We start from the raw sequence: 27,782 nt of genomic DNA, 5'->3' as shown, positions 1-27,782 counted from the left end.
CACAAATACCAGAAGAAGGAGGAGGAAGAGGCTGAAGAGAAGGAGGAAGACAGGAGGAGGAGGTGGGGGATGAGAAGGAGGAGGGGCAGGAGTAGGAAGAGGGTGAGGAGAAGGAAGAAGAAAAGGAGGAAAGGAAGGAAGGAGGGAAGGAAGGAAGAAAGAAAGGAAGGGAAAGGAACGATATTATAGAAACACATTTTTTTCAATATTTAAAAGGAAATTATTAATAAAGTATTTGGTTATTTGATATTGTTTTATGCAGTTGAAATAGTATCTCACATATACATCTTTCTTGAATATGTTACTAAGGGATATATGGTTCATTATTACCCACATATATTTTTTAAATTGTTAGATTAAGATGATTTACCAATTGGCAGAGTGTTGAGATTTTATTCCCAGTTATAAAGTCATAGCTGCAGACACCAAGTACTATTGTAAAATATTCTCCTGTGTAAAGTAGATTGGTGAATTTCACGTCAAAAAAAATCATGATCAAACCTGGCATTTTTGTTGACAGACTTTGTAGTGAGGCCAAAGGTGTAATTAGGCCAGAAAATTACTTTCTCACCACTAGAATTGTTCCCTTCAGGTTTTGAGTTATCAGTCCAGAAAATTTCATTAAACACTAAATTCGCTTTAAGACAACTGTCAAAATTAAACAGAGGTGAGTCAAGTCAAGGTCCTAATATTCAAATCTCTCATTTGGACTTTGAGATTCAATACAAAATAAAAGGCTATCAGTTCATTCTTCTACCAAGACTAAACTTTTTATGAATTTCAAAAACAACCTGTTTCTTTAAAGAACTGGATAATTTCTATTTTCTATTTAGTGATATCTTGATATGAAAATAAGCGAACTTAAAAAAATGTTACTATAAATATTCATGCAAAATAAATATTACTAATGAGAGAATTGTGAGCTCATTGTATTTGATTTAAAATGCTGAGGTGATGATGATAGCATGTTTTCATATTTACGGATTTATGACACTTGAAAGAATGGACACTAGCCGGTACACTACATATATATAAGGACCTTTCCTTAGCAAACAAAAAGAAACTTATGCTCTATTATGCATGAGTGTTATTCATGTTTTTATAAAGTTTATAATTACTAACAGTAAATATTTGAAATAGGGTACCATCTATTTAACAAAATACATCAAATTTTTATTGTTTTATATAGCATTGTGAAATATTATTTCTCTAGCACATACACTGAATTGTGGAGTACCAACTGTTACAATGTTTCAATCAGTATTTCAAGTGAGCTACTTAATAATAGTAAAGAGAGTAATTACTAATGGACAAATGGGCAAATAAAGACCAAGGCAATGAATGATTGTGGAAAGGTAAAGCTTTTTTTATCTTTTTATTTTATGTGCATAGGTGTATGCATGTATGTCTGTGTGAGGGTGTCAGATCTTAGAGTTACAGACAGTTGTTAGCTGCCATGTGGGTGCTGGGAATTGAATCTGGGTCCTCTGATAGAGCAGTTGGTGCTCTTAACCACTGAGCCATCACTCCAGCCCCAAGGTAAGGCTTTAATAATTGTATATCGTGTTAGATGCTTTAATCTTAAAGAAAACATGATTTTATGCATAGATATTCATGAAGTTAAGAAATAACTTCAGTAACACTAAACATTTGTCATTCAGTTATCACTTCTCGCTCTGCAGAATGAATGTAAAACTCACTTTCCAGGAGCATTCAATAGATGGTGGCAAGTTAGGCATAGAGTTCAAAATAAAGTCTGAGTAAGAATCTCAACTTGGTCATAAAGGTTGAAATACATGTATAGGAGTATCTAACTCTCTATTGTACTGGCATTATACCCTGGGCTGCATGCACATGAGGCAGGTACCCTTTCACTGATCTATGTCTACAGCCACAAAGAATAATTTTTAAGATCTCTCCTATCCTGTTACACCCATTTCTAACTTTCAAGATCATAAGGCTGAACATTTCTACTCCATAAAACTATTTTTCATCAGTGCTTAATATTTCTATAAGTCTTAGAAAGAAACACCTAATTATCCAAAAAAATGTAATAGAGTATACATACCACAGTAATTTAACTTATTCCTACAGTATTATGAAGTTAACAATTTTCATATTAAGATTAAACATACTAATGACAACTTGAAATATTCTATTTAAATTGTAACGTGTTCTTTAAAGAAAAATTTTTATTTCAATTCTCCTTCCTTTTAAATGGTACTCAAAATATGAATGTTAGCAGAGATGTATGGATTTCTTCAAAGCATCATGGGTCATAAAGAGAAGGAAAGAATAACCCTCAATATGAACAGATAATATAACTTTATAGTGTCTTACTTACTTCTTTACGATAGATTAAAGAATACATCCTGAAGAAGTGTCATATAATGCAAATGATGTATAAGCTATATGCAGAGTTTGTAGCATGTACTAATCAATCAATAAATCTTTTTCTTCCAGTTATTTCGACTAATTTATTAAATGGATTATTCAAACTATGTTTATTTAACAATATCACAACTGGAGACTGTGTTAGTAACTGAAGATATAGTAGTGAACAATATGTATTAGAAATGTATAAAAACAAATGGCCATTTAAAACATTTTCCTTCCTTTTTTATAGAATATCCAATGTCTTAACAAATGTATATGATAACGTCTATACTACTTATGTGAAGGACATATACATATAAGTGAAATATACTTAAACTCAAAAACATGTTGGAGGAAATATTAAGTATTTTCAATTATTTAAAAAAAGGATTTTTTGTTTCATGAATCTACAGTGTGACTGTGGCTCTTTGAAATGGCAGGATGAATCAAGACTGTGTGTTTAAACAATTGTTTCAAAATTCTTCTTTGAAAGTTGCACTTCTTGTGAATGTATTATTGGGTTTCCAAGTTTGTTACTTAAGAAATGGGAAACTACTATAGCTTATGATAGAAATAAGAAATCAGCAGAAGACAGAATGGGTATTAATGAAAAAGAAGCATACAACAAGCAGAGGATTTTGTGATAAAACTAAATAAATTTAAATAAAGGTGTAATTGCTGAAGGAATGTCCTATAATTTTTTACATATAAAAATTTCCTACAGTTGTATTCACATCTGATAAGAATTGATGTAATTCTATGACAAGTCCTCTGCCCCCTTTGGTTGCTTCTAATAGAAAATATGAAGGAGAAAATCAACACAACACAATGGCTTTTACATTGAAGAGTCTGTTTTATTTCTATCTGATTCTCATAGATAAAATACATGTGGGAAAATGTTCTTATTCCTATGCTTCATTTTAAACTTGAAATTTAAGAGATTAATTTTAGAAACCACAGGAAAAATAGAGTTCTTTGAATTTGGGCCAATAACAACAATGGTCAAGGCATGTTGAGGTGTTTGGAGGGTGTGCCAATAAGAGGTTTGAACATTTCTGTTATCAATTTAAAGAATTTCAAAGGAAACAACATACTACTTTCTTTAAAATAACAATATTTATATTTTGGAAAAGTATATATTTCCAAGATGTCTGAATTCAAGTAAGCCTTTCTCACTAATACAAATACTAGTCTACTACAGATGATTGATGTAGAGCTCAGTATAATTTCAAAAATTCATAGAATATTATTATGTAATGAGATCCATGCTGAGAAAGCAATTGCTACTATAAATCAAGAAGACAACTCATATAGACAGGTCATATGGTAGTAGTTCTTCTTGGAACGATATCTTTAAATTTAATTTTTTCAATATGTAACAAAGAGTAGGTATGATGAGATGAATTCCCTGCTTAAATACATCAAAAATAGCATTATATCATGTTATTAGGAGATTAATATATTGGAATTTAGATGTATGTTCATTTAAATCAACATGTTTCCATGCAATTCAGTTAAAGTGATTACTCCATAATAAAATTCCTAGGGATTTTGTAATGGAATAAAATAAAGTAGTAGAAGTTAGAAAAGATATTTATGCCTTGGGTAAAAGAATGAGGCACTGAAGTGGAAAGATTAATTTTGAAAATCTTACTTTATTTCACATTTGTCAAATAGAAGTTTTAATAGGAAAAATAATCTCTCAAAAATTGATCTAAAAAGGGATTGCTTTACTAGAGAAATAGAATATTTTATTGACATTAATATGAATATTTCACTTGTTTAAAAACAGTCTTGACAATATAGGGTCATATTATTATGTCTAAGTTGAAATAACCGGCTATATTTATATAGAATTCTAGGATAAACAGTGTGGTACTTCTTTTAACCCTATAACTAAATACTGTATTTACTGAAGTCTTATCCTCACATTATGAAGAACAAACTTAGATAATTAGAAAGAGTATATTTAGGAAATAATTTTTTTCAAAATTATTGCATTTCTTAAAAAATGGCAACCTCATGGAACTGTGTTTCAAACTCAATATAATGTTATGTTGTCAGGGCATTTATACTGGGGTATATTTTTATACACTGAATACAAATCTTAAATCTATACATGAAATCTTAAAATTCTATACATAATGATCCAAAAGTAATTGCTGGCATGGGAAGAGTTGTATCTGGAGGAAAATGTATTAGTTTAGCTAACTGCAAGATGCCAAACAAACTTAAAACAAGAAAAAATGCAACTGACTAAAACATGATACCATAAGCATAAGGAAGACTCCAGTGTCTCAGACCTAATTTGTCCATAGAAAAGCAACTTCTGTTCACTTGGAACACAGCAAATGATCTGTTCTGAAACTTATCATTATAAAATCTAACATTTCCCTGTGCAATGCTAGGCAAAATATGTTACGATACATTTGTTGTTTTTGTTCTTCACAAAGTTCTATCAAGTAGAAGCTATGTCAGAATGTATGATAGATTATTAGTGAAGAAACTGGTTTCTTGATGTAAGCAGCTTGATAGAGGAAATTCAAATTTAAAATACCTGTTTTGACTAGTACAAAAAAATGTACTTATGAAATTTGTACAATGCTGAATCTGTTACTAAAATGATGTGTTGCCGATGAGGTTTAAACAAAGCCAACATTATTCAAGGTCACTTAGCTACAAAGTGAGAAGGAATAGAAAACCAGCCAAGTCTTTTGGTTCCAAGTTAGGAGTTGTGTCACAGTACTACCCAGCTTGAAAATAATGTTCTTTGAAGAGATGAGTCATAACCTATTAATTGTATTCTAAAATTAACAATAGAAATAAATATCCATGATAATCTTCCATAGTAATAGGACTTGTGGCAGCTGTAATCAAAACGTGAAATAACGCAAAAGATCAAATAGTCATCTACTGTGTTTATCTTTGGCCATATAACAGCAAGTGAACAGTCATGTTTGTGTAACACAATTGCACTTACTGAATTAGATTGCAGGTTTATCATTTTGAAAGCCTCTTTCAGTGTTTACTATACAGTATGTCAGTTCATTTAAAGCAATCAAATAGTTTAACACCCAATGTAATCAAATGAAAGCAATCTACACTCTTCCAATCTACCACCGTCTGTAATATGAAAACTTTTGAAGCAGTATGTAACAGGATATTTCATATCCATAAAGCTAATGTTACCTACAAATGCAAGTCTATGTAATAAATCAATGTTACTGAGCCCTGAAAAGTATACAATAACCAAAAGTCACTGTTAACTCTGTTAGGATTATCTTGTATTACATTTATATGACTATGGTCAACTCGTTAAACTAAGATATTTTGAGACAAAGCTTTACATTTTCAAATGCTATCATTTTTATTTTTAGATCAAATAGAAATAGCCTGGAGATGACTGAAAGTCAACAATAATAATTTATAACACTGGGATCAGTTTGTTTTATTGCAGAATTTTTTTCCTTAGGGTGATTTCTTTTGCAAAATTTTGCTAGAGATTGTGTCATTTAACATTCATAACAATATTAGAAAATGACTTGATAATTTGAAAAAAAAATTCACTAGTAAAATAAACAAAAGTCTGAATAGGTCAATGGGTCAATTAGTGTTCATTTAATAAGCCAGAGACTAAGAGGTTCCTATAATTTTCATACATTACTTTTTCTTGAAATTTAACTTTTCCAATTTAAAATGAGGTCAAAATAATTTTTAATGAATGTAATTTTAATCAAATTACATTGAAATCGTTTTATGTGTATTTTTCTTCATGCCATTGCCAATGGTTAACACTTCCTTCTAGCATGAAGTTCACACCAGTGATCTCCTTCAAGAGGACACATGAAGACCAGAGGGATCAGAAGAAAAGTCATTAAATGGGAAGAAGTTTTGTTAAATTTCATATTCACAATTTTACAAATAAGCTATATATATATATAGCTTATATATAATATGGTTGTTTTAAAAACGTGAAGTATTCATCTAAATCATCGGTTAAAAAAACTACTTGAGTTCTTTTATTTTTATATAATGTTGATTAGTATAACAAAATTGAAACTCTAGAAAATACATACTCTGTAGCTAGAAAAAAAGCATAGAAGGCAGGGAATAAAAATCCAAGGAAGAATTATCCCAGGATGACCTCAAACTTGGTTTTTGTTGAAGATGACTTTACTTTCTTCTCCTGTCTCAACTTGTCAGTTACTGAACTTATAGGCTCATGCCTGGTTCATTCAGTCCTGAGGGTTGAACTCAGGGTTTCCTGAATGTTAGTCAAGCACGCTACAAACTCACCATAGCCTAACCTCCTTCTTAATAAACTAGGGATTTGTATTTCCCTAACAAAGATGATGGTAGTTGAATAAGATACCTGATGATTAAGGAAAACCTTTGTTTTTGTTTTAATGCTTTTAGTAGTATATATGACGGTTTATAAAATAAATATAAAACCTTCAATAAATGACTTTCTACCCCCTAGTTTCTTCTCAAACATTTCTTTCAGAGGAATCAACTACCTTTTTTATAGTAATACTTTCTATTCGTAGAAAAGGTCTTTGTTTGTTTGACCTTTAATTATTCTGCAGAGAAACCCTGAACTTTGAGCACAATAGATAGGCTCTTTCTTATGGAAATAAAGCTCTTGGTAGCTTGATAGACTGAAACTTCAATCTATTGATCAAACTTTTATCCTCAGAGCACTATGGTTCTATTCTATCATGCACTGTAAGTCTTAACACTAAACATCATTATTTCTGAATTCATATAATCTAGAATGATCCCTTCGTGTTCCAACAGTTGATAAGTATCTTAAAACATGTCTGAGTTCCATGTCTACATTTACTACTCAGGATGTCACTAGAAGTGATGGGGAATATTGTATTGCTGCTTCCCTATATGCAAGTATCCTATTCCTGTTCATAAAGTTGAGATTTAATGAGAACTTCCCACAATTTTACTAGGGTGATGATACCTATGATTACAGAGACAACAGAAGCATTTCAACGTTTTTAATGTAGAATGTATTCAAACAAAGTCAAATTCAGTCATTAATAAGGCAGTAATCAATTTGAGCACAAAATACAAACATTTATTAAGACTCTGATCTTTTTGCTTTTATTCAGTCTCGAACTTTTTTTAGTCTTGACAGTTACCTCTTCTACTTCCCTTCAAATGACAGGCTAAAATCTAGAAACTATAGAAAGTAGGAAGAAAATAAAAAGAAGCTCCTACATGGTTTGCTTTAGTCCACAGAAGCAGCCTAGAGCAAGTTATCAAGAGAGGGAGCCAAGGCTTTGAAGTTCATCTCACAGGGGAAAGGCTATCAATGGGAGACTAAACAAACCAGGCTGTCTGTATTGTTTTACAGAACTTTTGTCCTATCAGGTCTATTAGAAGTTCAAAGCAGACTCGACTGCCTTTTCTAAATAAACAGGTGCTTGTATTTCCCTCTTCACTCATTTACAAAGGGAATCCGGATTGTGACAGCACCTTCTATTAACAGTAAGTTATAGTGAGCAATAAACGACAACATGCTACCGACTGCCTAAGGAATGGATCAGCATACTAAGAATCCTACACAAAGGATGCATAGTTTACAAACATCCAGTTATCTATACAACATCCAGTAATAATTGCACTTAACCAAAAATTACATTTGCTTTTGAATATTTTTTATATTTATTTATTGTGTGGATGTAGAAGGATAGATGTTGGATGTTGGTTCTTTCCTTCCATCACGTAAGTTCTAAAGATCACCAGGTCCTCAAATTTGCCAGTAAATACCTTAATCCAACCAGCCCCATTTTTTTTCTTTCAGTGCTGAGGATTGAACTCAGACTTTGGGAATACTAGACAAATAAATGCTCTACATCTGAACTAAATCTGCTATTTAGTTTTCTTGAATTAAATGCATTTCCTTTATCAAAAGAGGCATTGTGATACCAAAAAAGGAAGCAAACATTGCTAAGAATTAGTCAGATTAAAGACTAAATAAAGCACTATGAATGTACTGAGAAAGAAGCATAATCAGATTACCATTTTTAGTGTAGGCATATGAGATAGAGAACTTAATAGAAACTTAGAAGAGAAAATAAATTAGAGAAGAATGAACTATAATTACCTGCTAATTTAAGTAGATGGGTAGCCTGTCCAGAACTCTAGTAACATGTATAATATGTGGTAATTTAATTAAACCTAAAAATAGCTGATCTCTGAAATGGAGAAAAATGTTTCATAAATTTCTCTGCTACGAACAGAGTCAGAACATATTGTGACTTTGGTATAGCACTCAGTTATGAGTATTACATAATATTAAAATACAGAAATGGAGACATATGTAGTCAGTCAAGTACTAGCTGTACAAGCCTCAGGACCCGAGTTAGACCCAAAATCCATATTAAAACTCTAGGTAGAGTGGCACTCATGTATTATCAAAACACCAGGAATGTAGAGACAGATATATTCCTGGGGCTTGTCGGCCAGCCAGCCTAGCCTACATGGGGAATTCCAAGCCAGAAAGGGCCTGAAAAAGCAACCATAGGTTGTCCACACACATCTGAATGCATATGGACATGCGCACACACACACATACACACCCATACAGAATTAACAAGCAAATGTATTTATATCATTCCTCATACTAACAACTGTATTTATATTTAATTAAATTCCAAGTTAGACTTTTTTCAAATGTATGATAAATTAGTTCTAAATAAAAACACTGGAAGTACAATGAAAATTATAATCCCTTAGGATCATCTAGCATGGTAAATATATTGTTATATTCATATATAAACAGTACTTATGAAGTCTAATATGTTGTTTCTGTAACTAACACAAATTTACTTATATAAAATTTATCAGTTGTTCATGCTAATGCTTGTATGTAGCCATTATGACTGATGAATAAAAAGAAATATTTCCTTTTATGTACTTGGTATACCTCTGTTTAGACTCTAAACGCTAAATATTTGATATGGAGCCTACGTGTGTTTAGTGGGACTTAAAAAGCTATATTAACACATTACAGCTTCAGTTTGTTACTGTGAGGCATAATAATTCCTCTCAGAAATCCTTCACTAAACATTTATTAGCAATTTTCACTGAACAAATATTTATTTTGAGTCTCTGCCCTGTGCCAGGCAATATTCTCCATCCAGGGATACTTCAGTGAACAAAACTGGCCAGAATCTTTTTGTGTACATTTCACGTGTACATCTGAGACCCTGTAATTGACTTCTCACCATTCTCCTGCAGAGAAACTTGTTGGGTATGAGAGAGGGACAGCAGCCCCTTAGATTATGTCCTAGGCCTCTGAAAACGCTGCTTTATATGCCAAAACCTTTTTTGTGCATGTTGTTTTTAAGATGTCTAGATGGAAAGATTGTCTATAAGTACCCTACAAGAAAGAGCAGTAGGAAATTTCAAGTACACACTGGATGGTGCATGCATGCGTGAGTGCATGTGTGTGTGCGCACGTGTGGGGAGAGACAGACAGACAGACAGAGACAGAGACACAAAGTGGTGTAAAGCAACTTTATCCTAAAGAGTGCCAGCGGCCAAGGGACAATTCTCCTCTATAGCCTGAGGAGGGCTGTGGCCCTACGGGAACTGTGATTGGAGCTGAATGATCCCAAACCTGAACTCTTGGCCTCCAAACCTTGAGGGAAAAGTTCAGCTCTTTACCACCAAGCTTGTAGTAATTTGTTATAGCAGCCTCAGAAAAAGAATGGAGTGTTCATCTCAAGTTTTAAAACTTTAGTAAAATGCAAGATGCTCCAGTGTTCACACTATCCTGCTGGGTTCACACTATCCTGCCTGGTTCCAAGAAGCAGAAGACATACCCATTCATTTCTCTCTGCAACAAACCTGAAAATGGTCCTCTATCACAGGACATGTGACACCCTTGAGTTATACAGCCATAATGTTCCTACATATGAACACAAAATTCACATTTATATTATGCTGTGCGAATGCAAGTGTTTTAGGTAGTTTGTATCATGTTTTCTCTTTAAGTAAGATACTCAAATGGTTGTGCTTAAAAGATGGTCTTACTGCCGGGCAGTGGTGGTGCACGCCTTGATCCCAGCACTCGGGAGGCAAGAGGCAGGTGGATAGCTGTGAGTTCGAGGCCAGCCTGGTCTACAGAGTGAGATCCAGGAAAGGCACAAAGCTACACAGAGAAACCCTGTCTCGAAAAACAAAACAAAACAAAACAAAAAGATGGTATTACCCAGGAGCCTCTCTGAATACATTTATTATATTTCTAAACATAGAAGGAAAGATTCAACGATTTCAGAAAGCAGAATGAGAATGTTAAAAAAGTCCTTAAAATGCCAAAGAGGTCAACATTCTGAAAAAGGGTAATTTGGGTGGTGTTGCTCATCATTTTCTAGTATCACCTAGAAAAAATAAAGGAAACAAACCTCAGAAATATATTTTTGTCTCATCAACTCATACAACGATGTTTTCCTTTAAAACTGTTTTGTGGGGCTTTTTCTTTGTTTAAGATATCAATATTTCAATTGCATTTATCATTAATATTGTCCTGGTCTAGAAATTAATCAAAATTTAAGAATTTGCAAGGTAGAAATTGTTACCTTTAGGCATAGTGTATGGTATTGCATGAGTTATTGCCTTTTTTGTTAACTCTGAATGTGTGTTGCCCATGTGTTTACAAAGTCATAATTAGAGAAAAGCAATGTGCAAGACACAAAATATGAGTCAATTATTTAATTTGAGTGTATTTGAAAAAAGTAGATATTGAATAGCTTTTCTTTTAATATCAAATGCAAGTATTGGGTATTCATATGTTATTACTGAATACTGATATAGAAATTATATTTCAAAAGTTGTTTGCATTCTGACCTAAACACAAAATCAGGAAGTTGGCTGAATATTCTATCCAAATTGCACTTCTGGCACAAAGAAAGGAGTATTCTAAATTCCTAAATATCCTTTCCTTAATTGCATAATAGACATGATTCTATAAAAAGTCTGAATGCTATTAGAGTTCCGTTGCTAGGATGAATTTATTCCAAACTGGTGTGTATTTCAAAAATAATTTATAGCAAGTGCTCAGTCAGGATAAATGCAGTGATCACTGCAAGTAGTGTGTTGCCTTGTGAGATTCTACAAAAAGGCATCTTCCTTTCATGACTGCGACTTCAAGTTGCTATGGCATTTTGTCACAGCCATAACTTTCGGGCCACCTACCCATGTCCTTTCCTAAGGTTACACACAAACCTCCTCAAGCAAAGAAAATTATAAACAAGTAAAAATACCACAGATAATGTCGTAGGGTTTTTAATTTTATATTTGGTATGTTTTTTATCTTTTGAATTATAAATATCTAAGTTATTAATGTTTTTAAAGTGTATAGCCATTTTCTTCTGAGAAAACAGATTATTTTAAATTCCAATATCAGCCATTAAAAATAAAAATAATTGAGTGACCAGCAATAAATCCATAGATATTTATAAATTCATCAAATCTAATTGATCTTATTTTAACAGGACTAGGCTGGACAAAATTTCAGTGTTTTAAAAGGTTAAAAGTTACTTCTATGGCTACAAGGACATATGAGTTTTCATGAATAATCTGCAACTTGAACCTTAGGATTTGAAACTCGGCAGATTTACTCTTGGGATCTTTCTGTTCATTTTTGAAGTTGGTATATTTTTACTTTGATAGGTGTATTCATGTCAGAAACATGCCATCTGCAGCTTTCAGAAAAGAAAATTTAAAACTCCGGTTAATAAGATAGAAAATAATATGTTCCCATGTGGAGATATGCTTCCATGTTTACTAATTTTCTTCTAGGAAAAAAAAATGTGTAAGAAAAGCATCTGCATTAAGGAAACACCACTGGAGAATGACATTCACATCCTGGTGACCACAAATCAAGGACCATTGTCTAAAAGATGAAAATGGGTGAATAAGTTTATAACAAGCAAACCAGACTATTCACAGCCATTGGCGGGGCTATAGAGAATATTTAACTATATTAGGTTCCCCACCTTCTCCAGTTTACCCTCCTCAGGAACTATTACCCCACCTTTTCAGTGCAATGCTTGGTAAGCTTGATGAAAATCCAGGTTTATGGCTTGATAATACATTACAAAGAACAAAGAGATAAAAGGTGTGCCTCGGGACAATGGCACCACAACTTATGCATGAAATGATCTGACTTGAAAAAATAAACATCTAATGATGAGTCAAGTTGGAACTACTTTCCATGTCTCTTTCCATCCAATAATGTATAATATATTTGAGGGGGAAGATTTTTCAAGGGTAACATAATGTTTGATTTGTGAGTTGTAGTTTATGAACTTGTTTTATTCACCTCACAAACTGCAAAGTTATTTCATGAAATTATATGAGTGTTGCTCCACTGAGATTTTGAAGACATCATCTACTGAAATAGTGCGTTTATTGAAGTGTGTGTTACCTTTGCCTTTAAAATTAAGGCAAAATTAGGTCTAGATCTTGAATATTTTAAATGAATAAAATGTGCAATTGCATTCTGTGATTAAGTAACTTTTGAAAATCAACGTAAGATTATCAAATACAGAAAAATATTATTAAAACGATTAATTAGAAAAATCCACATAAAATTATTTAAGTCAAATCTTTCTCTCCTCACACTTGAATATCTCAGCTATAAAACACACCAAAAAATTCCCATATAGACTAAAGAACAACAAAAATTTCAAAGAGCAGTAAGGTGGTTAATTTTACCAGCTGGACTGGACTGAGAGACACCTATATAAGGGAAGCGTACTTGTGCCTTAGTCTGTGAAGGCGTCTCCAGAGCTGACAGTGTAAGCTATATTAACAGCACAAGAAGAACTGCTCTCCCGATGCACTCCATCTAACATACTGGGGCTTGAATTTGGGGCCAGAATACAATCGAACAGAAGGAAGACTAAGATGAGCATGCTCTGTCTTGTTTCTCTGCTTCCAGCCTACCACCAGGAAGTGAGCAACTCTTTCTATCACCCTTCACCCTTTGATGCTCTGAGTTAAACTGACCTAGAAACAGCAGGTCATAGATTTGACTGAGACCCCAAGACAAACTAAATTCTTCCTTCTTAGTCTCCTTTCTTTGGCATTTGTCTCAAAAACAAAGAAAAAAAAAGTAATTGACAAGAGGACATTTGATCAACTACTTAAACATGAATAATTCAAGCTTCATTGCATACTACCAATTTCTTTTCCAAATGGCAAATTTGAGATTAGAATTTTGGACAGTGAGATTCACTATGGTGAGAAGCAAGTGACCTGGAAAACACTTGTCTGGCAACTGGGTCGTTTTAAACTATTAATTTACATATATGTATATGTGTGTTTTTTGTTTTCTAGGTAAAATTTCCAGCATAAAAATCCCAATCTCAATAGTAATTTCAATTATTTGGAACTGAAGTGATGGCTCGGTGGATTCGGAGTGTTTGCTCTACAAGTAGTTGGACCTGAGTTTAAAACTCTACACCTACACAAAAGCTGGGTGTGGCAGTGCCCACCTTTTACTTCAATATTTTGTGGTGGGTGGGACAGAAGGATGAATGGGCTTGCTGACCACAAGCTCAGCTCAAGGTTCAATGAAAGACTATCAGAGGATATTACAGAAAGTGATATAATTTGACACCAAATGTCATTGTTTGGCCTACACACACACACAAATCTGTACCCACACATGCACATACACTATACACATAGACTTTACATCATATTTACACAGATACAATTATTTATAAATACAGAAAAATAGGAATTTTTGAATCATTGATAAGAATAGTGCTAAATATAAAAACAGCATAAAACCAAGCTGAAATGATACTTGATAAATATTCACAAAATTGAGTTTCAGGTATTGAATATCCATTAAGTTCAAGGAACTTTAACTCAACTACTGAATGTGACTAGATGTCCATGATTATATTAGAGCATAGATAAAGAGAATGTCCAAAAGAAGAAGACAATACTGATAGAAGTTCAGAGAAAAGAAACTATTTAGCTTCAGTTGGTAGTGTATGCCTCTAACTCAGCATTTCCTGTGGCTGAGGCAGAAGGATTTCAAGTTTGTGGCCAGCTGTGCTATGCAGAAAGAAATAGGAAATAATTTGAAAAATATATTTCAAGATATTTCTGTTGTTTTAAGTGTATTGCATAACAGTCATGCATCTCCTCCTTAAGCAAGAGTAATGTATGTTATATAATGTAATCATTATGTTAATCTGATCATAGCTCTGGCTCTTTCCTGCTGAAAACCAAAAGTGGGCACAAGCATATAGAAAATTACATTAAAGAATTAATGAACATATCCAAGTGACATAAATCAAATGAGCTATTTTTTGTTATGATTTATCATCATTTATAGTATACAATGTGTGTATACACGCTACAGTATGTTGTCATTTATATATCTTCAAAAGTCTTAAAAGCCTTCCTTTAAATGGTTGTAGTGGAAATGTATTTATCTGAAAAAATTTGCATTTTTAGCTTTTTTTGTCTTCTTTTTGCATGTGTATCTGTATTCCTGAATTATATTGGAGTGAAATTGTTCAGAATCTAGACAAGAAGGTTTGAATAGCCATTGGTGTCTCTCAGCAGTTGACCTTGGGGAGTTACTTTTGTTTCTGAGCTTCTAATTTTTAGTTGAAAAAAAAAAACATAAAAAAACCTAGGACTAGTAATTTTTGTTTTATAAAAGTTGTAGGGGGTAATTCAAAGGACTTCTAGCACTTTAATCAAGCTCATTCCATTTTATTTTTATACAGGAAATCTTAGTAATCCTGATGCATTTTTTAAATAACCTTTTATGAGAACATTATCTTCGTGTTCACAAAATAAAACCAAAGCATGTAAATATCATTATAATGGTGGGTACGTTTAAAATCTGTGATACTGGTTGATGCTTAATGTCTTGGCATAAATGATCACACCCTTACCTGTTGGTGGAATTATTCCCGGAGACATGAGGCCAGGGACAGAATGTGGCATGATATGAGAGTTCTCTGGGGAGGTGACACTTTGAGTCCTCTTCGGAGGCCTGCCAGGTCTGGAACTGAGACAAACAAACAAAAAATTTTACAATTAAGCTGTTGTCTGACACATCATTTCAAAGTTGTTTCAAGTGGTAACATGGACTGTAAATAAATTTGTTTCAAGGACGGTTGCTTTTGCAGTTAGATGTAATAGACTTCCATCACTAATTAGATTACATGCTGAATTCATTTTCCTCATTGAAGATCAGCCACTCCTGATGCATAATTCATAGCCTGTACCTCGTTACCTGCTTCTTCATATTAATATCTATACACAGTTTGAATTGCCTCGTTTGCATATGCTAAAGTTCTGCATTCAGCCTTCAGCGCGAAAATTATGCACTAACTTGTAATAATTATTACAGTCAGCCTGCTATTGATTTATGAGACTTTTAAAAACCAAATATGTGTAGTACTTGTAATGAATGATATTTTAAGGTTCTTCAGGAAATTAAAAGGCAATGGCTGCCTAAGGAAATGTTCTGCTTGTTTGATTTAATACTACAGTTAGCTGGGAGGTGGAATGAAAGAATGATTCAGACCTATAGCACATTTTTCGATGATATGTTTTATTACTTCGCACTGCTAGCCTGATATCTAGATGATAAATGACAATACATCTCTAATGTGTGAAAAGGTCTTGCAATTTCTTTATTTTTTGTCATTTAAAAGATAAGTCAAGTTATCATTTAACCCTTGTTCTATTTAACTGAACAATCCCACGAAGTTGTCCTACTTTTAATATACAAGAGTAAATTGGAAAGGCTTGGAAATATTTGTAGGACATCACTGAGAAACTGCTTATGTAGTATCTTAAATTTGCCTTTAGGAAAAATAAAAATGTGCTTATTGTTAGCACTTCTTATCCTTCACATTAGAGAAGATTAATCTCTTAAGTTATAAAAGCAAATATACAGTTAAGCATTCACCATTTTTGTAAGAAAGTACCAAATACAAAAATGTAGTACTTAGAGTCTTTGAGACAAATAAGAATATTTACCATTATGTCCTCATTTTTGCCTCAGTATTATGAATGTGCTTTTGCTAGGGCCTCCATTATTTATTTGGCCAATATGTGCCTAGATATACCACAGACATCAGATATATCTATCCTTTGTCCTCAAGCATTTCTATGCTGGTCTCTGCTGAAGTCCCTTGTTTCATCAGAAGATTAAAAAAAAAACTGCCTTTCTTTTATATTATATAAGTAATATATGTGGTCATTGAGCAAATAATTACTAAGTACCTGCTGTTTTCCAGGCAGTGCACTATGGAGGCTAATTTAGAGGAGTGAGTTCTTCATCTTTAGGAGCTTATATTCTGGCCAAGAGGGAAGAATCTTGTTCATAAATAACTACAATGTAATTTGTAATGTGCTAGGTCCCACACAGAAGTTACAATCTGTGTAGTAGTAGGGGCATAGGCTAGGTGATGAGACTTCCATTTTCAGGAAAGAAAGATGGCAGGGGAAACATTAGAAGAAAATTTTAAGGGATGTTAAATGTGGAGAAGAAAAGCACAATTCTCTGATAACATGAGAAAGAAATGGGAGCATAGGAACCATGGATGTGTAGCAGTACGTCTGTTGAACTGACACAGCTCAAACAGCAGGAGGAACATGGACTGAGACTGCTGGACTTAATGCCTGGCATTAGATCCTGGAGGCCTTTGGACTGAGAGCAGGGGGATTATTTGCGACTTTATCTGTCTTGTAAATCAATATTGATACCCTCCTGCTTATTGCTCTCATGTATCTCTCCAGCTACGTGTTCTTACTCTTCATTGTGATTCTTCTGGCTTTTTAACTGATCATTTGCTTGGAATCAATCGACAGGCCTCTGATAGTACCCATTCTCCCTGAGTGAACTCCTCTATCGTCATCACTTAGATCCTAGGACTAATGGCTAAACATACATCTACAGCCCAGATCTTCCTCCGGGATGCAGACAGATTGATGCCCATCTAGTCGACATCCCTGCTTAGATGTTCTATAATAATCTAAGACTCAGCTTATCCAAATCTGAACTCAGCATATGCCCCATTAAAACCTATTTTTCTTTCCCTTGTTCAGCAAAATGGCACCTGACTGACTAAGCCAAATGTCCACACTTGGATGAATCATTTCCTCTTCCTCATCCTCAAATATCATCTCTCTGAAGATATCTCTTTATGTTCATGTTCTTGTCTATGTCCCACTCCTGTTCCAGATCATTCTTTATTTTTCATTTGGTCCACTGTTACAGATCCAGTCTCTTCTAAGACCTACCTCCTCCCTTGGCTCCAGTCTAGAGCCTCATATTCAGACAGCACTCCAACATAATTTCAGAAGAATATTTCATATATGTGTGTGTATATACATACATATATATACATATATATACATATTTACATCAATATATTACATATGATTGAAAATATCTTCCTTATTGGACCCACAATCCATGATGGCCTTACTACAGACCTTTGAATACTTGGCCCAATCTTCTTTCTCAGTTTTACTATTTCATTCCACCATTTATATATCATTTTATATTGGGTTCCACTGAATGTCTTGTTTTCTTTTTAAATCTTTCTCTTTTTCTTTTGAAAGAATATTACGTTATATATCTGAAGCTTGACTTTGAACTCATTTCACACATTCCTTAGCACCCCATCACCCCACATGCTAGGATTACAGATGCTGTACCATCACACTGATCTGAACAGTGGGCGAAATGGGTCTCTTGTTATACCATTTTTGAGAAGGTTGCTTCTGTTACTATTTCTATGAAAATCCTCCCTCCTCTCCACATTATCTAGCTGAGTCTACTCTTTGTTCTGTGTCAGTATGTCCTGTTTCAGGCTCTGTGTGTGTAGAGAGTCCACAGTCAGTGGGGGTCATACCATTATCACTCAAGCAGTCCTGATCGCAGACATCTATGAATCTGTTTTATTCTCAGAACTTCATGGAGGACAAAAAAAGTCAGTATCTTACTCTTTTTATTTTTTAAAAATATTTTGATCTATTTGTTAATCCACTTTTCCTACTCCCAGACTTCACAAGTACACTGCCCTGTCAATTCCAGTGATCAAAAAAGCCTCTAGAAGATAAAAAAAGAAAGAAAGAAAGAAAAGAAAAGGAAGGAAAGAAGGCATATACACAAATTCTGAAACTTAGAGAAAGGGTGACCATCTTCTACCTGTACACCTCAAGCACAAGTAAGAAGGTATACATTTGGGACAGCCATGGAGAAAATAAGACAGGAAAGGAGAGTTCAAAGATTTGAACTTTTAGCCCTTTGACTTATTTTGCTTTTAAAGGAAATGAAACTGCTAAGGAGTGCTTCATTATTCAGGCCACAGGAGCTTTCCTCACAACTTTCTCTCTGGAAGCAAAAGTCAGGCTACCACTAAGTAGGAACACTTTAATTCACGCTGTGATTAGAATAAACCCAGTGGGCTCCTTTCACCACAGATATCTCCTGCCCAATCTATCACTTTGCTTCAAACTCCACCAATGGAGATTTATTGCACTCAAACTAGATGCTTGAAGTTCTTTTAAAGCCTTCCATTAAAATGCAAACACCCTTGATGGTGGTAACACCCTAAGGCCATCAGCTAACACCCTACTGGGGATTACTTTACTTATGTAAGAAGGAAGCTTTGAGATACTGAGCCAAAGACCAGAACAACTGTTTTTTAAAAGAGGAAAGAAAGATGTTAAATTTCTCTAAGTACTAGACTACTGGTTGCCCTCTCTATGAGTCATATAGAACTTCTTCCTTCTCCTCATTCCGCTCCTCCTCCTCCTCTTCCTCCTCCTCCTCTTCCTCGTCCTCTTCTTCCCCTCCTACTCCTCCTCCTCCTCCTTCTTCATCATCACTGGAGGAAAGTAGGAAAATATATTTGCTAACAAGATTATTTTCTCTTTATTATTTACAGTAAGATTCTATTGAGAAGCTTGCATTGTACTCACAGAATTTTGAACATTAACTTCTGGAGATCATTAATTTCTGTAGTATTATGAGAAACGAAACTTCTTTGCAAATACTTAATGCTTAAATTCTTTCAACAGGGATTTAAAGAACTTCCAAGAGATCATGTGGTAGTGTGAAGGCCAGAAGTATAGTGCTTTTGTCTAAATAGATATACCTGTATATAGGATTAATTAATTTATCAGACAGTATAATCTTAATCAAATTACCTAACTGCTCAGAACAACTAATTAAATTACCTTATTGTTAAACAAACTCTTAGTGTGCTTCATTGGAGGTCAGTTATTCTTGAAAAGATAAATGAAAACTAAACTGAACAGAGGAACAGAACACTTTTTAAAAGCACTCTCTTAGATTGAGTATGTACATTAATGGCAGCCACATTCATCCTAGACTTTGCTACCATAGAGACAAGTGGACCAAAGTATGCTGAGCTGTCCTATATCAAATCAAAAGGAAGACATTATTTAAATCATTAGTCTTAGCAGCTTGGATGAAATCATAACCAAAGACTTCCTCCTTCTTTTTCTCAGCTCCTCATCTTAGCCACAGCCCAGACTTTGGTATTTTTCAAAGGAGGGCAATGGCTTAGAGCTATCTACATCCCTACTTCAAACCCTGAAGATTTAGAAACACACACTTTTCTGCAGTTTTGAATAGGAAGATTTTCTTTTCAGATGAATCACTTTGGAGAATCTTATTTCTCATATCTCTCTCTCATGACAGTATAAAATTTACAGACACTTCATTGTCCATTTGTTCCCAGGGCTCCAGGCTGTAGGGCCTGACTTCAGACACATTTATGATGTTTATTCAAGGAGACTCAAAATTCAGCTTTAGAAAAAGAAGTCAAAGTGATATGCAGCTAAGTGCATTAAAGGAATGAGAGTCATCGGAGATGCTGGTGGGGGGGTGGGGGGTACTTTACAGATTTTTCAGTCACCAAACATCCTAGGGCAGCTGCCTGCTAAAGGCTTTAGCAGCTTTTGAGAAATTTTGGTAACTAATTGTAAGTATGAAAATAGCTACCCAGCCCTCACCCTCCAAAAGAAGCCAAACCCAACCTGTTTGGAAAGGTTCACATTTCTCTACCACTCACTCCTTCATTTACACAAGAGTCGAAGAAAAACCATGTGCAAGCAATGAAATATACGTGATATCAACCCAATGAGTGGGCGGGATTCACAATCTCATCTGAGGTAGAAGTTAAAATTACACCAAGTATAAATAATGGGATAGCAGAAAATGTGTGGGAGAAAATGAATATTGAAATACATCCTAGAACAAAATTATTTAGGAGTGAAGGTAACCCATTAGGCTAATCTACAAGACTTATTTGCCTTCCCCTATTTGTTTTCAGAAGAAATCCCCTACTATGTGCTGTATTCTTCAAATTTTCTTCATGTGAATGAGTCTACAGAACAAAGATAAATGAGGATGTTGTTGTCTATCATATAATACTTGGTTTATGATCTATTTATAATATAAATACATATTTTAGAGTTAGATTGTTGTTACATAATCACATTATGTTAATATAATGCATAACTTATACATTTTTCTATTTATATTAACAAATTATTTGAGATCAGAAATATATATTCTTCTTCATGATTTGCAATCTTGACTTGAGCATTATAAAGTCATAAACTTTATGAGTATATGATAATGTGGAGTAAGGCTTATATATTAAGTAAAATAAAATAGTGAAGCTCATACATGCAGATGTGGATGCACTGGAGTACAGAAGTGAAAACACACTAAAGGAAGGTTGGCACACAAAAATGCCATCATAAGCACAATGAAGGAAAACACGTTAAAATATAGTGATTATCTCTGAAGAGAGAATTGTATATTCATCCAAGATGTGCATAAGATTCTAAGATATTTGTATACAGTTCAAATATAAAAACAAAGCTTTAAAATGAAGTCACATTTCAAAAGTTCACATCATAATTCTACAGAAAATTCATTATAAATAAAGCACCATCATCGATAAAGTTTAGAAGGACCTGAGGTCTACATCTGTCTATATCACATGTACTCTACCTATTTTTTTTATTTTCCTTAAAGACTAAAAGCATGGCCGGGGCAGTGGTGGCGCACGCCTTTAATCCCAGCACTCAGGAGGCAGAGCCAGGTGGATCTCTGTGAGTTCGAGGCCAGCCTGGACTACCAAGTGAGTTCCAGGAAAGGCGCAAAGCTGCACAGAGAAACCCTGTCTCAAAAAAAATGAAAAAAAAAGCATACATGAATATTAATATCTTCCAGATTCAATGAACTTCAAGAAATAGAGTCACCAGTTTTGTGCAAACCCTCTTAAGATTAATGTGCATTTCATAAAAAGAAGCAAAAGAAGTATAGCTTTCTCCTAAATACTACTAACTTGTTTATGGAAAAAAAACTTATCTTTGTATTTACTGAACAGTATGAATCCGGATAATCGCAAGGCTCTTGTGGCAGAACTGATGTCCTGGTGTATGGATTCTTATCTTTTTTTTTAGATGGTTACATTTTGAGGAGACACTTTTTCCTTGGAAATGATGTCCTATGTGACCTACTTCTCAGACTCCTGCTTGTCATCAGTTTGGACTTTCCCTGTCGCTGTGTCATTCTGGTTCTCTGAGGTGTGGACCCTTGAATGCAACCCGAGTGGTGGTGACACACACCTTTAATCCCAGCACTCTGGAGGCAGAGGCAGGCGGATCTCTGTGAGTTTGAGGCCAGCCTGGTCTACAGAGAGAATTTCAGGACAGCCAGGGCTACCTAGAAAAAAAATGACTCAAAAAACAAACCAAAACATCAACAAAGATCTTTTGAATGTACTATCTGCATTCAAGTTATGGTAATTTTAGTATTATTTTTATTAATACTAGCCAAATAATTTCATATTATTTTATTACTTTTGTTAAGTACGTTCTTTGATAATATAATATTTGTGTATAATGCATTTTGATTACTCTTAGTGCTCAACACACACACACACACACACACACACACACACACACACCCCTTAACTAGCCCACCCCACTTGTCTCTTTCTCAGATTCAAGACTTTTGGTTTATTTCATGAAACGTTCAGTTTACCTAGTGCTACATATATGAATATTTGATGAGACTGTTCATTGGGGGCTTTCAGGGTTGCCAGTATACAACTATAGACAATGATTCCTTTTTTCACTCATTCTGTCTGTAGCAAATAGTTCAATAGTGAGGAGGCAGGCTCACTGGACTACTCTTTTCCCCGTGCCTAGTAGTGGAGAATCCTTTCTTACAAACCCACTGCAGCTATCTGCAATCATTTAAGGTGCCCTGGATTGCAGTGGCTGTGGACTGTGAGAAGCCCGCATCTAACAGCTCTTTACTTTCACTCTTAGATTCTCTCCATGCCTCTTCTGCCTGTTCCCTAAGACTTGAAAGGAATGGTTTAAATATCTTGTTTAGGACTGACCCTCATCTATTGCTTATTTTCAGCACCTATTGCAGCCATGAGTCTCTTCGTTCACTATTGTTCTCTGGAAAGAGAAGTTTTGTGATTGGAAGAGAAATTAGTAATTATGAGTATTTAGAAAATTGGGTTGGCAAGGTATTTTTATTTTCTAAGTTGTGTGTGTGTGTGTGTGTGTGTGTTTGTGTGTGTGTGGTGTTTGTATGTGGTGCACACAAGCATGTTTGAGGACATATGTTTGTGATATGTACAATGGCAGAGGAAAATTTGGGTATCTTACTCTAGTGTTCCCCACTTACTCTCCTGGCAGTCTCCTCCTACACCTCAGGTTAGACTATGGGCAATTATTCCCAACTACATTCGTGTCTCTTCCTGACACTGTCCAGTGGTTACAGACACACACACAGTCATGTCTGTTTTCTAGAGATGTGAACTAAGCTATTCATCTTCAGACAGAAAGCATTTTTACATGAGGAGCCACCTCAATACCTCTCGAATATATTTTAAACTTAACCTTTATCAATTGAGGAGACTTTATGAAATCTTTCCATTTGAATTATGTATACCCATGCGAAATGATTTTCTAAAAAGTATGCCCACCAATCAATCAGAAAATATATTTTGTGAATTATATATAAAGCAAAAAGTAAATTAAAGATATGTAAATTTGTATTAAGAAGATACAAAAACTTAATAGTGTTTATTTTTACATAGCTACTCTGTAAATCCACATATGTAACATTTCCCTCATAGAACATGCTATTTATAAATTTTACTTAGCACCATAGTCAGCTGCATAGTTAAACACACTTAACTTTTTAATGACTTTATACATTTTCCCCCTAAGTGTCCAGGCTGTAGATGAATTTACTTTCAGCAAATTCTTTGTGCAATGATATGCAAACACTTAATGGAATGCACTGATGAACACATCCTGACATGATTTCTAACTGTTGTAAATTGCTTTTTTGAAGTGTGGAGAATAGTAGCTGCTGGATTAGATTAGATTAGGTTCTTTTCAGAAGTCCTATTATATATTGGAACTATTTTACAAAATTTACAATTTATGTAAAAAATGTTCCAATTAAAGTATAGAATGACTAAATCAATCCAATGCAATGTTTGGACTTTATGATCACAATGAAGGATTTTTGTTTTTTTTATAATTTTTCAATTTTTCTGTTTAACTGACAGGCTCTTCTCAGCTGTTACTGTTAGCATTGATTTTTTTTTTTTGTAACATAGAGCTTGTGATTGCTGTTGGATTTCAATAGTGCCTTACACACACATCCATGGTAGCTGTAGATAGCTATCATTCTGTTCTCATACCATTTTTAACTTGATTCACTTTCAAAATATGTCAAACTATTGTCTTTGGCAGATGAAATTTCTAAACATTTTCATTTGGTTTTGATACTTATATTAAATAAGATAATATGACAATTATGATTATGTTTCTATCAGGCATGGCATTGAGTTCACTCTGTTATCTGAATTTTTATATTCTTATAAGAATATTGCAGATAGGTACTACATATTATAATTATTATTACTGTATTCTAAGGTTCTGACTATGAAATCCTAGGTATTATATAAGCTAGTAAACTATTCATCCATGGGGCTGCATCCATAATGATGGATACTATTATCTCCCATGGTGTGGGTAAGGATATTAATACATGGAGGAGTAAAACACAATATAACAGATCTATGTTGTGTATGAAGATCATATGACTTCAGAGAGCACAACCTGAGCATCTCTTAATAATATAGCCATGCTATCTTTGTTAATTATGAAGAAAACATTAATTGAACATGTCAATGTTCTTGACTTCATGGTGTCATTGGGAATAACTGTAAGTTATTGACCCTGATTTCAAGAAGCTCTCCATTTATTTTGGGAAACAAATAGTAAATAAATGGAAACTAAATGTTCCAAATTGATATCCTGGGGCAACACAGTAGGGGTATTTAAGAAAGATGAGTGTAAAAAAGCAGAAGCTAATAAATAAAGATGTTGAGGAACAGAGCATTCATAGAATATGTCTAGGTCATTAACACATGTATTTCCACAATAACATTAGTACTCCAATCAATGATTCACTTATCTTAAGAATGTTAAGTATCAAACAGACATACATAACTATTCTCCAACTGTTTTGTGGGACATGTCTTATCTCTCTATGTTCTCTCCGTACTTCTATCCTTGAAAAATATGCAAAAAGCATTGATCATTTGGTCAAATAAATGTGCTTTAAATGTACCTTTTTTCTGCTGTCCTAATTAAAAGAAATTATAAAGAATGAGAGCTGATATTTTATAATCATTTTTATAGATGAAATTTAAAGATAACACAATTATTTCTTTCTTGAAAACCATATTTCAACATTTTGCTCTTATAGAAATTTTTGTCCAGAACAAAGAAATGCAATAAATACTCAGTTCAGTTTAATTTCTGTGGTGATATATTGTCTTGCTCTGAATCAAGATTGTTATTGCAATTTTTGAGCAAACATTTTTAAATGAATTATACAAAAATAATAACAATGAGGGAAGAAAATTACTTTCAAATAAAGGTGAAAAAAGTAGTACTCCTTAAATCAGAACTCACAAAACCATGTCTGCCTGCTTAGGAAGACATAGACAAGATGGCTGATTCAATGGAAAGGGCATGTTTTCCCTCCAACTAACAGGTTGTTTGTATCCTACTTCTGAGAAAAATGGACATAAGTTATTTCCTAGAGAAATGCTGAATACAGGAAAAAAAAAAACGTCACCTCCACTGTGCAATACATGGAGAGTTGTCAAGGAATGTAGTTTTGAAGCAAATTCCTGTACTAATTCTAGAACGCAGTGACCTCCCAACTGACATTTCCCTGAGGATTCTCATGCTGTTAGTGAAAAGATGATATTAAGGCATGGGAAGCTGTGTTGTTCCCAGAATGTACATATTTAATAACGTGCTTAATTCCTTAGCTGGCATAGAAGTTACAAAACCACCAAACATTGCTGTTAATATGACTTATATTAATTGAACTCTATTTCATTCTCTCAGAAAGTACATTCCCTAATGAAAGGCCTTTTAGTAATATAGTACCTATATTAAGTACTATAAGAAATTATGAAATAAAGGTCCTGTATCACAGATTTGGGATGACACCAGCAATTGTTTTGTTGTTGTTGTTTCTGTTGTTTGTAAGCTTAAATATATTTGTTTTAATGTGGGCATTTACTTTCACTGAAATAAAGGGCAAGGGCTGCTTTTACAATTCTAATCATTATGTTAAGTTCTATGTTCTTTGTGTGTGTGTGTATTTGTTACTTATTCCTAAGTGCATTATGCTCTAAAATAATTAGAAGTGATTAAGTTGACTAGAGCATGACAGCTTGACTGTAGTTACGACATATTTTTAGATACCAGGAATTATTTTAAGGACTTACTTTCAAGAAACTTGTAAGATCGAAATATTATTTCTTAGTTATAAACTATAATAACTGAGGCAAGTAAGTGTTACAATGTTTAATGTATACAAATATGGTTTTATATTTATTATTTCTGCTAAATAAAATGTTTCTTTCTTTCTTTTTTGTTTTGTTTTGTTTTGTTTGAGACAGGGTTTCTCTGTGTAGTAGCCTTGGCTTACTGAAACTGGCTCTGTAGAGTCTGGCCTGAAATGCATAGAGCATCTGCCTCTGTCCCCCTAAGTGCGTGGATTAAAGGCATGTGCCACCACTGCCTGGTTAAATGTTTCTTGATTAAACAATATTATTATCAATATAATATCATCAATATTATATTGGAGATAATTCTAGGAAATAAAGTTATTGCATTTTGATTTCTTAAATTAAAAATAGAAATGCACTTTACAGTCAGTTTTTCTGACAACTGGTCTATCGATTTTTTAATTTTAAAAATACGTTTCTGTCTTAGTTCAACAAATGAGACTCAAAGAACATAAATCTGATGACTTGCTTCATGTATGTTCTCCTTCAAACATCTGTGTGCAAACAATTGTTGGAAAGCCACTGGACAAAGAGGCAGATCCTAGATGCTATGACAAAAACAAGACTACACAAACTTGTTTCCTAAAGAGGCTTCATAGTGGATGGTGTAGCATTATGCCAAAAAGACTCAAATGGTTTTAAAAGACAAGGAAGGTTAAATTTCAGGTAAAGTAAAGAAACAAAAGTATTTGTTATGAGTTATGAAATGTATGTATGGTTTTGACAGATGAAGGACAGGTGAGATGAAGACATTGAAGGTCTCAAATGCCACATTCAAGGTGTCCAATGTAAAAAAAAAGAAAAAAGTGTACACCTGGAATAATGGTTTGTTAGGGCCTTGACAATGTTCCATATGCACAGAATTACTGAAGCCACTTTCTAAGTCTCTCTCTCTCTCTCTCTCTCTCTCTCTCTCTCTCTCTCTCTCTCTCATATATCCCACGTATATATGTATACCCATATACACACACGTGTGTGTGTGTGTGTGTGTGTGTGTGTGTATTACACTCAGCTATTTTGCAAGACTGAATCATTGGCTTGGGATTTTTTCTGGTTAATGTTCTAATACAAGGTCAGAAAACCATGAGTGCCTATCTCTACCCATAGGGAAAAACTTGGTATATACTGAGAAGGAAAATATTACAAATGTAGAAGAGAAACTCAGAGAAGACAATGTAAAACACTAAGAATAAGCAATCCCATGATTTTTCAGATTCTCGTGAGCTTAGCCTGAAACTCAATTTACTGTTGTCAAGATAGAGATCAAACATCATTATATATAATAATTTATCAAAAAGAATCATTATGCTAAATACCTAAGCATACATCATATGAGTTAATATTCACAGTAATGCCATGCCATATTTATCACCTCTAGACCCATTTCACAAATAAATCTAATGGTACTAGGTGAGAGAACAAGAAACATTAAAG

At 33.9% G+C, this 27,782-nt stretch overlaps 1 protein-coding gene across 1 annotated transcript in view; it reads right to left on the bottom strand.

The window, feature by feature from the left end:
• Dach1 (dachshund family transcription factor 1) overlaps positions 1 to 27,782 on the bottom strand; it is a 390,311-nt gene that overhangs the window by 219,674 nt on the left and 142,855 nt on the right. The window contains exon 2 of the mRNA XM_059274317.1: positions 15,327 to 15,442. Coding sequence (XP_059130300.1) covers positions 15,327 to 15,442 — 116 coding nt within the window. The remainder of the gene's footprint in view (positions 1 to 15,326; positions 15,443 to 27,782) is intronic.

Source organism: Peromyscus eremicus, chromosome 9, assembly GCF_949786415.1.
Source record: "Peromyscus eremicus chromosome 9, PerEre_H2_v1, whole genome shotgun sequence".
Taxonomy (NCBI): Eukaryota; Metazoa; Chordata; class Mammalia; order Rodentia; family Cricetidae; genus Peromyscus; species Peromyscus eremicus.
This window is presented reverse-complemented; position numbering and strand designations above follow the sequence as displayed.